Below are 13,846 nucleotides of genomic sequence, written 5' to 3' on the forward strand. Positions count from 1 at the left end.
AGCTCCGAATCCTGGCGGTTCCACTAATAACAGAAGTGCAGTGCCCATTGATAACTACTTTGTGCTGCTCTCATTCAATCACCTTTTATACATAGTAGTAACTTGTTCCTAATGCCATATTGCTCCAATTTGCACAGACAGCTTTCATGTTGTTCAGTTCAAACGCTTGCCTTAAATCTAAATATATAATGTCAAAATTAGTTTTTCCCTCCAGTTCCTTTGTTGCATTACTGCTTATTCAGTCATGAGGCAGTATATTCACTTGATACTATTCAGTGAGATAGATCCGACAAAATCACCATTTAAAAATTCATGCTGCGATTTCCATATAACTTCATTCCTGTATAAAACAATCTTGCATTACTTCTTTAATTAGTGAGTCTATTCTTTCACTGTTTTCCCTTGAAAAAAATGTCAAATTTATAGGTCTGTAATTACTTTAAATGATTGCTCAGAAGTACATCGTCGCTTTCCAATTGGAAAAGTCCAGATGTTCAAATGGAATAAGTAGATAAAAATGTCGAAAATTTATTATAAACTTTTTAATAACTAGTGGGGTAGTCATAAAAGCCAAATATAAACGAAAACGCCATTATTTTCCCTTTTTTTTTAAAACACAAATACCTGCTTCGAATAAATTCATGTTTCAGAATTACAAGGCTAGTATGGATTTGGTCAGAATAGTCTAAACACTGGAATTTGGAGGAATGAAGGGAAGCCAATAGCATTAGCGTTAATAGAGGCATATGATGCAAGAAAGCAAGCTTATATAACATCAGAAAAAAGAAAAAAAAATCTTTCCCTTCCACCCATTCATTCACTCCAAATGCATGTCTAGTTCTGTCTTGAACTTATTTAAGTTTTCAACCTCCACTGCGACAGATGGAAGTTTGTTCCAACTAATTCCAACTAATTGGAACAAACACCTACTGGCTAGAGACAAATTTCAGTATATCTATTCTACAATTGTCTTTCTTCAATTTGAATTTATGTCCCTCTGAGCAAGACGAAGAATCCCATCAGCATTGAGCTTGCTCAAACCATTAAGGCACCTCAATTAGATCACCTCGCAGGTGCTTAGTCTCCAGTAGCTGCAATTTGCAGCACTTATGCCTTTCTTGGTAACACCAACCCTTTGTTCTACTTACCAATTTCGTTGCCCTTTTCTGTACTCGTTCCAACAACACTACATCCTTCCTAAAATGAGGCCGTCACACCTGTATGCAGTACTCAAGGTGTGACTTGACCACTGCTTATACAAAATCCACTACCCTGAGTGCAGTACAACATAGTTAATACATTACTCTGGAGTTACTGCTACCCATATGCAGTACTTTACATTTGTCAATGTTAAACTTCAGTTGCTCCAGTCAGCCCATCTGCTCAACTTTTCCAGATCCTGTTGCAGTAACTTACTGTCATTAACTACCCATCCAACCTTCGTACAGTCTGCAAACTTAGACATTAACCTTGATACACTTTCATCAATATCATTGATATATACAGACAACAACAATGGGCCCAAAACCGAACCCAGGGGGACTCAACTAATAACATTAATCCACGAAGAGCAGTGTCCATTTATTACCACTCTCTGCCTTCTCCCAATCAGCCATCCTTTTATCCATTGTAAAAACTTGCCCTTAATGCCACACTCCTCCAAATTGTACAGCAGTCTTCCATTGCAACAGTATCGTTCGTTTGTTGTTTTGGTTTTTAGAAGCATTAGCAGCTAAGGCCATATTGCTCCGGGGATATGCGGTGGTAATTCCCTGACCTTTCCGCATCCTCCGTATTTGGTGGTCTGGGCTCGAAACCCGGCCTAATCAAGAAGCGTGTGCTACGCACTGCTGCTCATGCCCACCTGGCTACGGGGGCGCAACAGTATCAAAAGATATCCTAAAATCCAAGTATATGATATCAAAATTATATTTTGCGTCCAGTTCCTTGGTGACCACTTCTTAGTATCCAATCAAATTATTCAGGCAAGACTTCCCCTTAACAAACCCATGCTGTTTCTGAATAGTTACATCCTCATTAAGAAAAAATTCGCTTTAACAAGCAAAGGACGTATCTGTGATTTTCCAATTAACAGGACTTGTTAATTTGAAAAGTTCTAATACAAAGTATTTAATCCAAGGCGAGTATTCCCTGTTCGATAGCTCAATCCTTATTGACGTTGAAACACATTAAGTAGTCGATATTATAATTAATTTATTTTATGCAATTGTAATTAGCATTAGCAGGGCACATGATACAAAAATGGAAGCTTATACAGCATCAGCCAAAAACAAACACAGACCCTTCTCATATTACTCATCTACTCGCACCAAATGTTTGTCTAGTTCTGCCTTGAACCAGTTAAACTAACTTTTAACTTCTATTAACTTCTACAACGACAGATGGAAATTTGTTTAAGCAATGAATCACATGCGCACTAAAGGCACACTTCCCCACATCTATCTTACAACTGTCTTTCCTCAATATGAATTTATGCCCTTTCACGCGATTATTTTGAGCCAAAGGAAGAATCCCATTAGCATTGAGCATGCTCAAGCCATTCATGGCTTTATATACCTCAATCAGATCACCTCGCGGGTGCCTAGTCTCTAGACACTGTAATTTGCAAAATTTAAGTCTTTCTTCGTAAGAGCAACCTTTTTTTCCAATCACTAATCTTGCTGCCCTTCTCTGCACTCGTTCCTTCTTAAAATGAGGCCTCTAGACCTGTATACAGTACTCAAGGTGTGTCCTGACCATTGCCTTATAAAAGGGAATAATCACCTCCTTATCCCTGCTAGAAAAATTCCTGTATATCATTGACAAGATACCATGAGCTACTCTTGCAAACCGTCTGCACTGCCCAGAAAACTTCATATCTGCCTGCACAAATACACCCCGCTACTTTTCACTCTCTACCATTGTCATTGTATTACGACTCAGTTGATATGTTAATCTGGTGTTACTGCTTCCCAAATGCAGTACTTTAAATTTGTCAATATTAAACTTCATTTGCCTCCTCTCTTCCTATCTGCTCAACTTTTCTAGATCCTGTTGCAGCAGCTTACTGTCATTAACAACCCTGTAGACCTTTGTATCGTCAGCAAACCTGGACATTAAGCCTGATATACCACCATCAATATCATTGATGAATACAAAAAAGAACAATGGACCCAACACTGAATCCTGGGGGACTTCACTAATTACATTAGTCCGCAAAGAGCAGTTTCCATTGATTGCCACTCTCTGTCTTTTCCCACTCAACCATCCCTTTATCCATAGCAACAATTTGCCTCCAATGCCACACTGCTCTAATTTGTGCAGCAGTCTTCCATTTGCAACAGTATCAGAAGCCTTTGTAAGATCCAACTATATGATATTAAAATTATTCTTTGCATCCAGTTCCTTTGTGACTATATCATAGTATCCAATGAAATTGGTCAGACAAGACTTCCCCTTAACAAACCCATGCTCTGTACGTTGTCTTGTCTAGATGATCCTGCAATGCTTCTTTAAAAAGTGCTTCCCTTAATTCCCCTGGAACAGAAGTTAAACTAACAGGTCTGTAATTGTAACAGGTCCAATCCACAAAGGAGGATCGATGGGAGGATCTCTGTTCTCCCCTCGGTCCTACTTTGTGGATTGGGGGTCACATTTGCACGTCTTCAGTCCATGCGTACCTCCCGTGAGTCCAAGGAAGCTCTCGAAATTATGGCTAAGGATTTGCTTACTTCCTTCAATATAATTGGATAGATTCCATCCACCCCATGTGCCTTTCTTATGTTTATCTTTAACTATTTCTCCTCCACTTTACTCTCAGTTATTACTAGATTAACTAGCTTACTGCCAGAGTTTAATACACCTCTGGCATTCCCCTCCCTGAATAACTCCTCATGTGTGAATGTAGATGCAAAACATTCATTTACTTTGTTAGCTACCTGAGCAGGATCATCAATACTTGAACCATCGATATGAAGTGGACCAATCTGATTCATCCCCTTCCTTCTAGAGTTTATATAAGTAAAGAACTCTTGGCTGATTTTCTTTGATCCTTTGCCAAAGATTTATCGTAATCTGCATTCGCCTGCCTAACCTCCTTTGTGACTTGGTTACAGACCAGCTTATATCTATCATAGGCTTCCGTGTCACCTGTTAATTTATATGTATCCCCTGCATTTTTCTTCTCTGCCACATGTTAATTAGTTCGTATGACCTCCATTTAGGCCTAAATCTGGTACAATATTTCTTAATTGGTACGAAAAGCCTAGTAGCTTCCAAGATTAATTCTTTGAATGCCTCCCGTTTTGAATTTGCTGTTGGTAAATCATCAGTTAATCCCACGTTATAGAATTTAAATAGTGTCTCAGACCACCGTAGTCGCCTTACGAAAGCAAAAACACTTCCCTTAATCCCTGATGGTAGTTACCTCTTTGGGTAAATCCCACTTCAGCACAATGTGATCACTGCCACCTAGTGGTTCCTTTATCTGCAGATTCTTAATGCATGAAGAATCACTACTGATAATCAGATCAAGGGTATTACTCCCTCTAATTGCCTTCTGAACATGTTGCTGTAGGAAACATTCATTCAATAAATCCCCAAAACCTTGCTAGTGTGTGAGTGACCAATCCCCAAATTCCAGTCAATCTCTGGGAAATTGAAATCTCCCATTATTAATCACTCTGATATATTGGCCCACTCTATTTCTCTGCACAATTTCTCATTATACTTATCAGATTCCTTAGGCCTATACACACACCTACTCTTATTTTTCTTTCCTAGTGCTTATTTCACACCAAACAGACTCAACATTGCAATGTCCACCAACATCAATTGGATGCACTTCCTTAGATTTTATGTGTTTCTTAACTAACAGCATAGCCCTACTTCCCTTATTGTCCTGTTTATCCTTCCTGTACACATTCTACTCCTCAAATTCCAATTCCGCACTACTTATACCTGTGTGACACCACGTCTTTGATATCCCAACAATATCTGCCTTTGATGTCTTGACTAGAGATTCAAGCTCATCAAATTTATTAACTATTCTCCTAGGATTGGTGTACATGCATCTGTTTCTATTCTTAGTTACACTAACACAGCCCATGTATTTACTTGTTCCACTACGACTCCGGGCAGTCCAGAAATCCCCATTGCCAAATAACCGGAATCCACTGTATTTCTAACGCGTCGCGGAACGAGAGTTTTGTAAAATACAAATCTCGCGGTCCGTTACCGGTCGATAACGGATGAATCGTCGTTGTTCGGTGACGTCCACGACCAATTTCCAATTCGTGGTGGATCGTTAACAAACAGTTCGGAGACCACATTTTGAGTAGCACTGCTGGAACGTAATGATACGTCTTGTTGTTATAGTACAGAATTAAACACTGCCTTGAGTACGGAATTAGTGACTATAATTATAATCATTTTTGAGACGGTAGGTGGCGGTGAATCCCTACTATCAGAAAATGTGATGTGTGTGTTAAAAAATTCGCAGGTGTGTTTGTGTGATGTATCTGTTTTTAAAAGATGAATTACAATATTTTATACCAATGGAAATTTTGTTATGCTGTGCCCAAGGGATTTGTTCATACTGTATTCTAGTGATGTGAATGACTTACGGATTGTGACATGGTAAGAATTTATCAGTACTGATATATTAATATATTGTAGTATGGGTTGGTAAATCTTGGTTCTTGACGTGATTATGTATATCTATTATATTTTATTATTATTATTATTGTAGCTACATGGTACAAGGAAGCCTGAGGCTTATGCTGTATCCACCAAAAAAAAAAAAAAAAAAAAAAAATTCCCCGAGTTACCCTGTTTTTTGTTCTGGGCTGATATAAGCTTGCTTCCGTGTACCTTTGCCACTAGAAATACAGGTTGCACAGTGAAATTCCCCACATAATATCTACATTTCCCTTCTAAATGACAGACTGCATAGTCAATTGAAGAATTAATATTAGTATTAGTCATATAGGGCAAGGAATACCCAAGGGTTTACTGCTCGAAAAAAAATAATAATTAAATACAAATAACTTATAAAGAGAGGGAGAGAGAGAGAGAGAGAGAGAGTGTGTAAAAAGTAGAAGGGAATCACCAAGAAAGAGAAGAATGATGATATCCAGCTCATTAGCCATTTGGTGCAAGAAAGCCTGAGGCTTTTGCTGCACCAGCCAAAAAAAAAATTCTGAATTACTCTGAGAAAGAAGAAGGGAATCACCAAGAAAGAGAAGTGATGATATCCAGCTCATGACCCTGGGTGTGCCAAGCCCATACAAGAGAGCCCCTGGGTAGATATATATTATGCAAATATAGCTCCATTTGTTATTGTCAAATGGATGCTTATTGAATACTAATCTGCAGACCATCCATGCAAAGTGGAGGTCGAAGGAATAATGAAAGAGCGAAGCATGAAAAGTGGCTTCAGTATGGGTTGTAATTCTAGTTTTTATTAATTTTTATTATTATTATTATTAGTAGTAGTAGTAGTAGTGCCAATTGATGCAAGGAGCCACGCTTATACAGCCCCAGCCAGTACATACACTTCATTTGCTCATCCTCTCTGATAATGTCCATCTAATTCAGTGGTTTTCAACCTTTTTTTAATAACAGCACCCCTAAGTAATTTATTTTATTTTGCGGCACCCACCCCTACTCAATTTTCTGCCTGTTAGATCTGATTCTCTCTCTCTCTGTGTATATATATAATATTAAAAAATAAATGTTATATGATATTTATTACAATAATATAATTATAAAAATTACATTTCATAATACAAATTATATATATATATATATATATATATATATATATATATATACACAGTATATAATTTTATTCTTTATATAGAGGTACTAAGTAAACATCAATTATAGATCAACACAAAATTAAAAAGATACTGTACACCTTTTTATAATGAAATAAACATATAAATTAAAAAATAATAATAAGTTTAAGTAACTTAAACCCAAATCACTTGGCACCCCTGTAATGTTGTTTCGGCACCCCGGTCGAAAACCACTGATCTAATTTGTTTGTCCCCTTCTTAAATTTATTACAATTACCTACTTCCACAACACTGGAGATAATCCTCCCCCCCCCCCCAATTGCTCTTCTGATGAATGCAAATTTTCACACATCTATCTTGCAGTTTAAATTTAAGCTTTTGTCCCCTTGTGTGTGTTGTCTAAGAATGAATAAGAATACCATCATCATTAAATTTACTAAATCCATTTAAAGCCTTAAACAGTTCAATCAGATTTCTACACAAGTGCCTAGTTTTCATTTACAGAACTGAACTCTTTTTTTTTTGGTAAAAATAACCTTTTGTGTTCTGGACTAATTTTGCTGCTCTTCTGTGCCCATTCTAAGAAGCATCCTTCTTAAAATTAGACTTCCATTTATTAGATGCATTTTTAGATGGTTCTTTAATTCTCCACAGAATTCTGAAGAGACTGAACAAAACAATGAAAACATTCAATTATTGCTCCAGTAGTACCTGGTTGTCCCATAATTCCTCCCCCCCTTGAAATACAACTGGTGTATTGTAATTAATAACTGCCCACTAGGTTCTTTTTTGTACCTTTTACAAAATTCTTGTTAAATACTGACTGCTGATTTTGTTGTGCAAAAAGGTTGAAATGTTTACTTTTGTTGAGACCCTAAATAAAGACTAGATACTTGGCTCTTTGTTTTTGAAGAAAGTAGGTGGTTGATTAGCTTGAAAAATATTTTAGGAAAATTGTTTAACCTTTTTGGCTTCCTTCCATTGGATTTTTAATTTTGCCCAGTCATTCTGAATTACACTTGGAATTTCTTTGCAAATCAGAAACACAGCCTGCTACTTGTCACCTTTGCAGCATTATCTGTAGTAGGACATGATACAATATGTCATTCTGAATTACACTTGGAATTTCTTTGCAAATCAGAAACACAGCCTGCTACTTGTCACCTTTGCAGCATTATCTGTAGTAGGACATGATACAATATGACCAAAGTTGGGGTTTTTTTTTTAGTGCTTTCACTGCAGAGCATGAGGAGATTAAGTGTGAATTCGGCATTATGACAGGCTTATATGAGAGACTTGAAGAAATTAAGAGTGACCCTCATGAACTCAGCTGCCTAGCACGATGTGTTGTAGACTACACTCGTGCATCACATAATTAACCCCAAGAGCTCACTGGTGAGTATGGGTTTGGCACACCCAGGGTCCTGAGCTGGATATCATCATTCTTCTCATTCTTGGTGATTCCCTTCTACTTCTGACTCTTGTTTTCTCCTTTGGGGTAATTCAGAAATATTTTTTTTGGCTGGTGCAGCATAAGCCTCAGGCTTCCTTGCATCATATGGCTAGTAATAATAATAATGAAATCCTTCATGGCAGAAAGTTCTGACCCACAGTAAGTAACTATTGTCAGGGAAAGAGAAAATTTATTTTGTAAAAAGAGTAGGTGTAATTGGACTGGTCTGCCAGGGGCAAACATTGGTGGTGCAGAGCAGCTGTCATATTTTAAGGTCACAAAAGACAATATTGCTTTCTTGCAAATGATTCAAGAAAGCAAGCTTATATAGCATCAGCCAAAAAAACCAAAAAACCCAACACAGTTAACCTTTCATACCCTCCAAGAATTTGTCTAGTTCTCCCTTGAATTTATTCAACTCATCCACTTCCACAACAACAGATAGAAGCCTGTTCCAACAATCAACCACCTGCTGGCTGAAGGCAAACATCCATCCTCAACTTCAATTTATGTCTACTTATGTGTAGTCTCAGCAAGTGAAAAATACCATTAACATTCAGCTTACTCAATCCATTCAAGGCTTTAAACACCTCAATCAGATCTCTCTGCAGGTGCTTAGTCTCGAGATGTTGCAATTTGCAGAACCGAAGCCTTTTTATGTAAGAGCACCCATTTGTTCCCTTCACCAATTTGGTTGCCTTTCTCTGCACCCATTCCAGCAAATATATATCCTTCCTAAAATGAGGCCACTAGACCTGTATACAATACTTAAGATGTAGCCTAACCATGGCCTTCTACAAAGGGATAATCACCTCCTTATACCTGCTAGCAAAGTTTCTGTATATCATTGACAAAGCCCCATGAGCTGTCCTGGCAGCATGTGTGCTCTCCTCAGAGAATTTCATGTCTGACTGCACAATTACTCCCTTCTCTTTTTCATTCTCCACTACCCTGAGTGTAGTGCCACACAGTTGATAAGTTATTCTGGGCTAACTGCTACCCAAATGTAGTACTGAACCCTGGGGAACTCTGCTAGTAACATTTGTCCATGAAGAGCAGTGCCGATTGATAATCACTCTTTCTTCTTCTACTTAACTATCCCTTTATCCATAGCAATAACTTGCCCTTAATGCCACATTTCTCTAGTCTTTTATGTGCAACAGTTTCAAAAGCCTTCCTGAAATCCAAGTTACAGGTATCTGTTATACCAACTGAGACATATCACCTAAAAATATTTGGCACATCATATTGATTCTGTCATATATTTTTTTAAAAAAATAGCACAACTATTTTCTTCTTTAATGAACTTAACAGATTATATTTGTAAGTTTTGGTTTTTGTTAGATGTAGCTCAGTTTCATGATAGATTCTTTTGAGTCTCTATTTGAGATGAAGATGAAGGAACATTCTATTTCTCTTCCTCAGACTAGACATGTGGTGGGTGGGAGTGTATAAATTCAAATTGAGAATGATGGTTGCAGGATAGGTGTGCAGAATTTTTTTTTTTTTTTTTTGTTTTGTTTTGTTTTCAGTGCACAGGTGGTTGATTTTTGCAACAAACTTCCATCTGGTGTTGTGTAAGTGGATAGTTTAAATAAATTCAGGGAGGAACTAGACAAACTCTGAGGGAGTGGATAGGCTGCATGGAAAGTTTTTTTTTTTTTTTTGGATGCTGTACAAGATTGTTTTTTTTACATCATTTGCCACTGCTAACACTAATATCACTGGAATATCGATTGATATGAAGCATACTTATTTATAGGTCATATTGAATATTAGTGATTTTTGTAATATTTGTGCTTTATTTGCTTAAGTCACACTGAGGGAATGGACCATAATCTGCCACACTAGTCCAAGGCAGTTTGACAGATTGACTGTATTTAGCAGTTATGGCTTGAACCCTGGTCTACTCAAAGAGCATGCACTCCTGGTCTTGACCACGGATGTATTTGTTATTTAATGTATTTTTTTAGTATATTGATATTGTGAAACTATTAAATAATGTACATTATTTTAGGGGTGATCATTTAATTTGCAGACTGGTGCAAGATTTTATGTTTACTGCATGAAATTCCCATAACTGCTGCTGGAAGCACTCCCTGATCACTACCGAGCAGAATCTGTGTGCACATGCCAGTACTTGTCGAGCTACTGTTGCCTGAAGAGAGTATTTTTTAGCTGTGTGTCACTGATGATCGTTTTGAAGCAAATATCATGTCGGACATATAGATTAAAAAGTGATATGTGATCTGTTATTTTGTCAGACAGGACTTAAATGCATCAGAAAGAGAGATGAAATAAGCATATAATAATGTATCTTGGTAGGACGGCCTTATTCTGTTGTGACCGAACTTTCCGGTGTGAAGTGGTTTCTCCATCAAGACAATGCTGATATTGTGTGGCAGTGATCACTGCATAGGGGCCGAGATTCTGCCCCCCCCCTATTCACTGGATTTAGCACTGTGATTTCTTCCTGTTCTGAAAGGCAAGCATTTTGTGTCCAACACAGTGATGCTTGCAGAGCCACAATGGAAGAAGTATTAGCATTAGCATTAGTAGAGGCATTTGATGTAAGAAGGCAAGCTTATGCAGCATCAGCCAGAAAAAAAAAAAAAAAAAAAACCTTCCACTTCACCCCTCCATTCATTCGAAATACCTGTCCAGTTGAGCCTTAAATTTATTTAGGCTATCAACTTCCACAACAAGGGATGGAAGTCTGTTCCACCAACCAACTACCCGCTGGCTAAAGGCAAATTTCCCCACATCTGTTCTACATCTGTCTTTCCTCAGTTTGAATTTATACCCTCTCAGGTGATTATTCTGAGCAAGAGGAGGAATCCCATCATCATTGAGCATGCTCAAACCATTCAAGACTTTATACACCTCAATAAGATAACTTTGCAGGTGCTTAGTCTCCAGACACTGTAATTTGCAAAACTTAAGCCTTTCTTCGTAAGAGCACCCCTTTGTTCCATTCACTAATCTTGTTGCCCTTCTCTGTACTCGTTCCAGCAGCTCTACATCCTTCTTGAAATGAGGCCTCCAGACCTGTATACAGTACTCAAGGTGTGGCCTGACCATTGCCTTATACAAGGGAATTATCACCTCCTTATCCTTGCTGGAAAAATTCCTGTATATCATTGATAAGACACCATGAGCTACTCTTGCAGCCCGTCTGCACTGCTCAGAGAACTTCATATCTGCCCGCACAATTACCCCAAGGTCCTTTTCATTCTCTACCACTGTCAGTGTAGTACCACAGAGTTGATACGTTGTTCTGGGGTTGCTGTTTCCCATATGTAGTACTTTACATTTGTCAATGTTAAACTTCATTTGCCACCTCTCAGCCCATCTGCTCAACTTTTCCAGATCCTATTGCAGCAGCATAGCATCAGTAGTGTCCTAAACAACCCTGCCAACTTTTGTATTGTCTGCAAACTTGGACATTAAGCTTGATATACCATCATCAATATTATTTATAAATTCAGAAAACAATAATGGACCCAACACCGAACCCTTAGGGACTCCACTGATAACATTAGTCCGCGATGAGAAGTGTCCATTGATTACCACTCTGTCTTCTCCCCCTCAACCACCCCTTTATCCATAGCAGCAATTTGCCTCCAATGCCACACTGCTCCAATTTATGCAGCAGTCTTCCATGTGCAACAGTATCAAAAGCCTTTCTAAGATCCAAGTATATAATATCAAAGGTATTCCCTGCATCCAGTTCTTTTGTGACTGCATCATAGTATCCAATCAAATTGGTCAGGCAAGACTTCCCCTTAACAAAACCATGCTGTGTCCGAGCTATAACTGAAGTCTTGTCTAGATGATCCTGCAGTGCTTCTTTAACCAGTGCCTCCATTAATTTTCCGGGAACAGAAGTTAAACTCGCAGGTCTATAATTACTTGTGTCAGCCTTTGATCCTCCTTTGTGAATTGGGGTCACATTTGCACATCTCCAGTCTATGGGTACCTCCCCTGAGTCCAAGGAAGGTCTCATAATTATGGCTAAGGGTTTGCTTACTTCCTTTGCTGCCTCCTTTAATATAACTGGATAGATCCATTCCACCCCAGGTGCCTTTCTTGTGTTTATCTTCAACAATTTCTCCTCCACTTTACTCTCAGTTATACAAGATTATCTAGCTTATTGCCAGAGTTGAATACACCCCTGGCATTCCCCTCGCTGAATAACTCCTCATGTGTGAATGTCGATGGAAAAAATTGATTTAGTTTGTTAGCTACCTGAGCAGGATCATCAAGAGTTGAACCATTGATATCAAGTGGACCAATCTGATTCATCCCCTTCCTTTTAGAGTTTACATAAGTAAAGAACTCTTTGCTGTTTTTTTTTTTTGCATCCCTTGCCAAAGATTTCTCGTAATCTGCCTTCACTTGCCTAACTTCCTTTGTAACTTGGTTACAGATCAACTTGTATCTGTCATAGGCTTCTGTGTCATGTGTTAATTTATATGTATCCCAAGCATTTTTCTTCTCTGCCATATGTCTCATTAGTTCATCTGACATCCATTTAGGTCTTAACCTTGAACAATATTTCTTAGTTGGTATATAAAGCTTAGTAGCTTCCAAGATAAGTTCTTTGAATGCTTCCCATTTTGAATTTACTGTTGGTAACATCATCAGTTGGTCCCACTGTATAGAATTTAAATACTGTCTCAGACCATACTGCCTTTACGAAAGCAATAACCCTTCCCTTTACCACTGATGGTAGTTACCTCTTTGAGTAACTCCCACTTTAGCACACTGTGATCACTTCTATCTAGTGGTTCCTCTATCTACAGATTCTTAATGCATGAAGAATCACTACTGATAATCAAATCAATTTGCCTCCCGAACATGGTGATGTAGAAAACAATCATCCAAGAAATCCACAAAAGCCTTGCTAGTGTGTGAGTGACCAACCCACATATTCCAGTCAATATCTGGGAAATTAAAATCCCCCATTATAAGACTCTCTGATTTACTAGCCCACTCTATTTCCCTTTACAGTTTCTTATTATACTCATCAGAGTCATTAGGCCTATAGCACACTGCTACTCTCAATTTTGATCTCCCGGTGCTTATGTCACACCAAACTGACTCGACGCTGCACTGTCCAGCGATGTTGACTGGCTTCACTTCCTTGGATTTTATGTGTTTCTTGACTAATAGCATAACCCCTCCTCCCTTCCTATGCTGTCTATCCTTTCTGTAGATGCTGTGCTCCCCAAATTCCAGTTCTGCATTCCTTATATCTGTGTGACACCACGTCTCTGATATCCCAACAATATCTGCCTTTGATGCTTTGAGCTATACCTCAAATTCATCAAATTTATTTACCAAACTCCCAGCATTGGTGTACACGCAAGTATACATGCACCTGTTCTTTTTCTTAGCTACCCTAACACAACCCACGTGTTTACTTGTACCGCAGTGACTCCCAGCAGTCTCTGAAATATCCTTCACCTTGTTTTGCAGTCTCTGAAATATCCTTCACCTTGTTCTGCTCATTCCAATAGAAGCAGTGCAAGAATCACTTTCATCTCTGCCAGTGGCTACTGTGACAAGGACTATTAGTCCTTGTATCCCC

General features: G+C 38.3%; 1 protein-coding gene across 1 annotated transcript in view; it reads left to right on the forward strand.

The window, feature by feature from the left end:
- The first annotated feature begins 5,528 nt into the window (after window positions 1-5,528).
- The window catches only part of LOC150087229 (dynamin-binding protein-like), a 427,088-nt gene continuing 418,770 nt past the window's right edge, over window positions 5,529-13,846 (forward strand). Inside the window, exon 1 of the mRNA XM_090372415.1 lies at window positions 5,529-5,637. Coding sequence (XP_090228541.1) covers window positions 5,635-5,637 — 3 coding nt within the window. The 5' untranslated portion in view covers window positions 5,529-5,634. The remainder of the gene's footprint in view (window positions 5,638-13,846) is intronic.

The sequence above is a fragment of the Mastigoproctus giganteus genome, chromosome 4, assembly GCF_048544385.1.
Source record: "Mastigoproctus giganteus isolate SK-2022 chromosome 4, ASM4854438v1, whole genome shotgun sequence".
NCBI lineage: Eukaryota > Metazoa > Arthropoda > Arachnida > Uropygi > Thelyphonidae > Mastigoproctus > Mastigoproctus giganteus.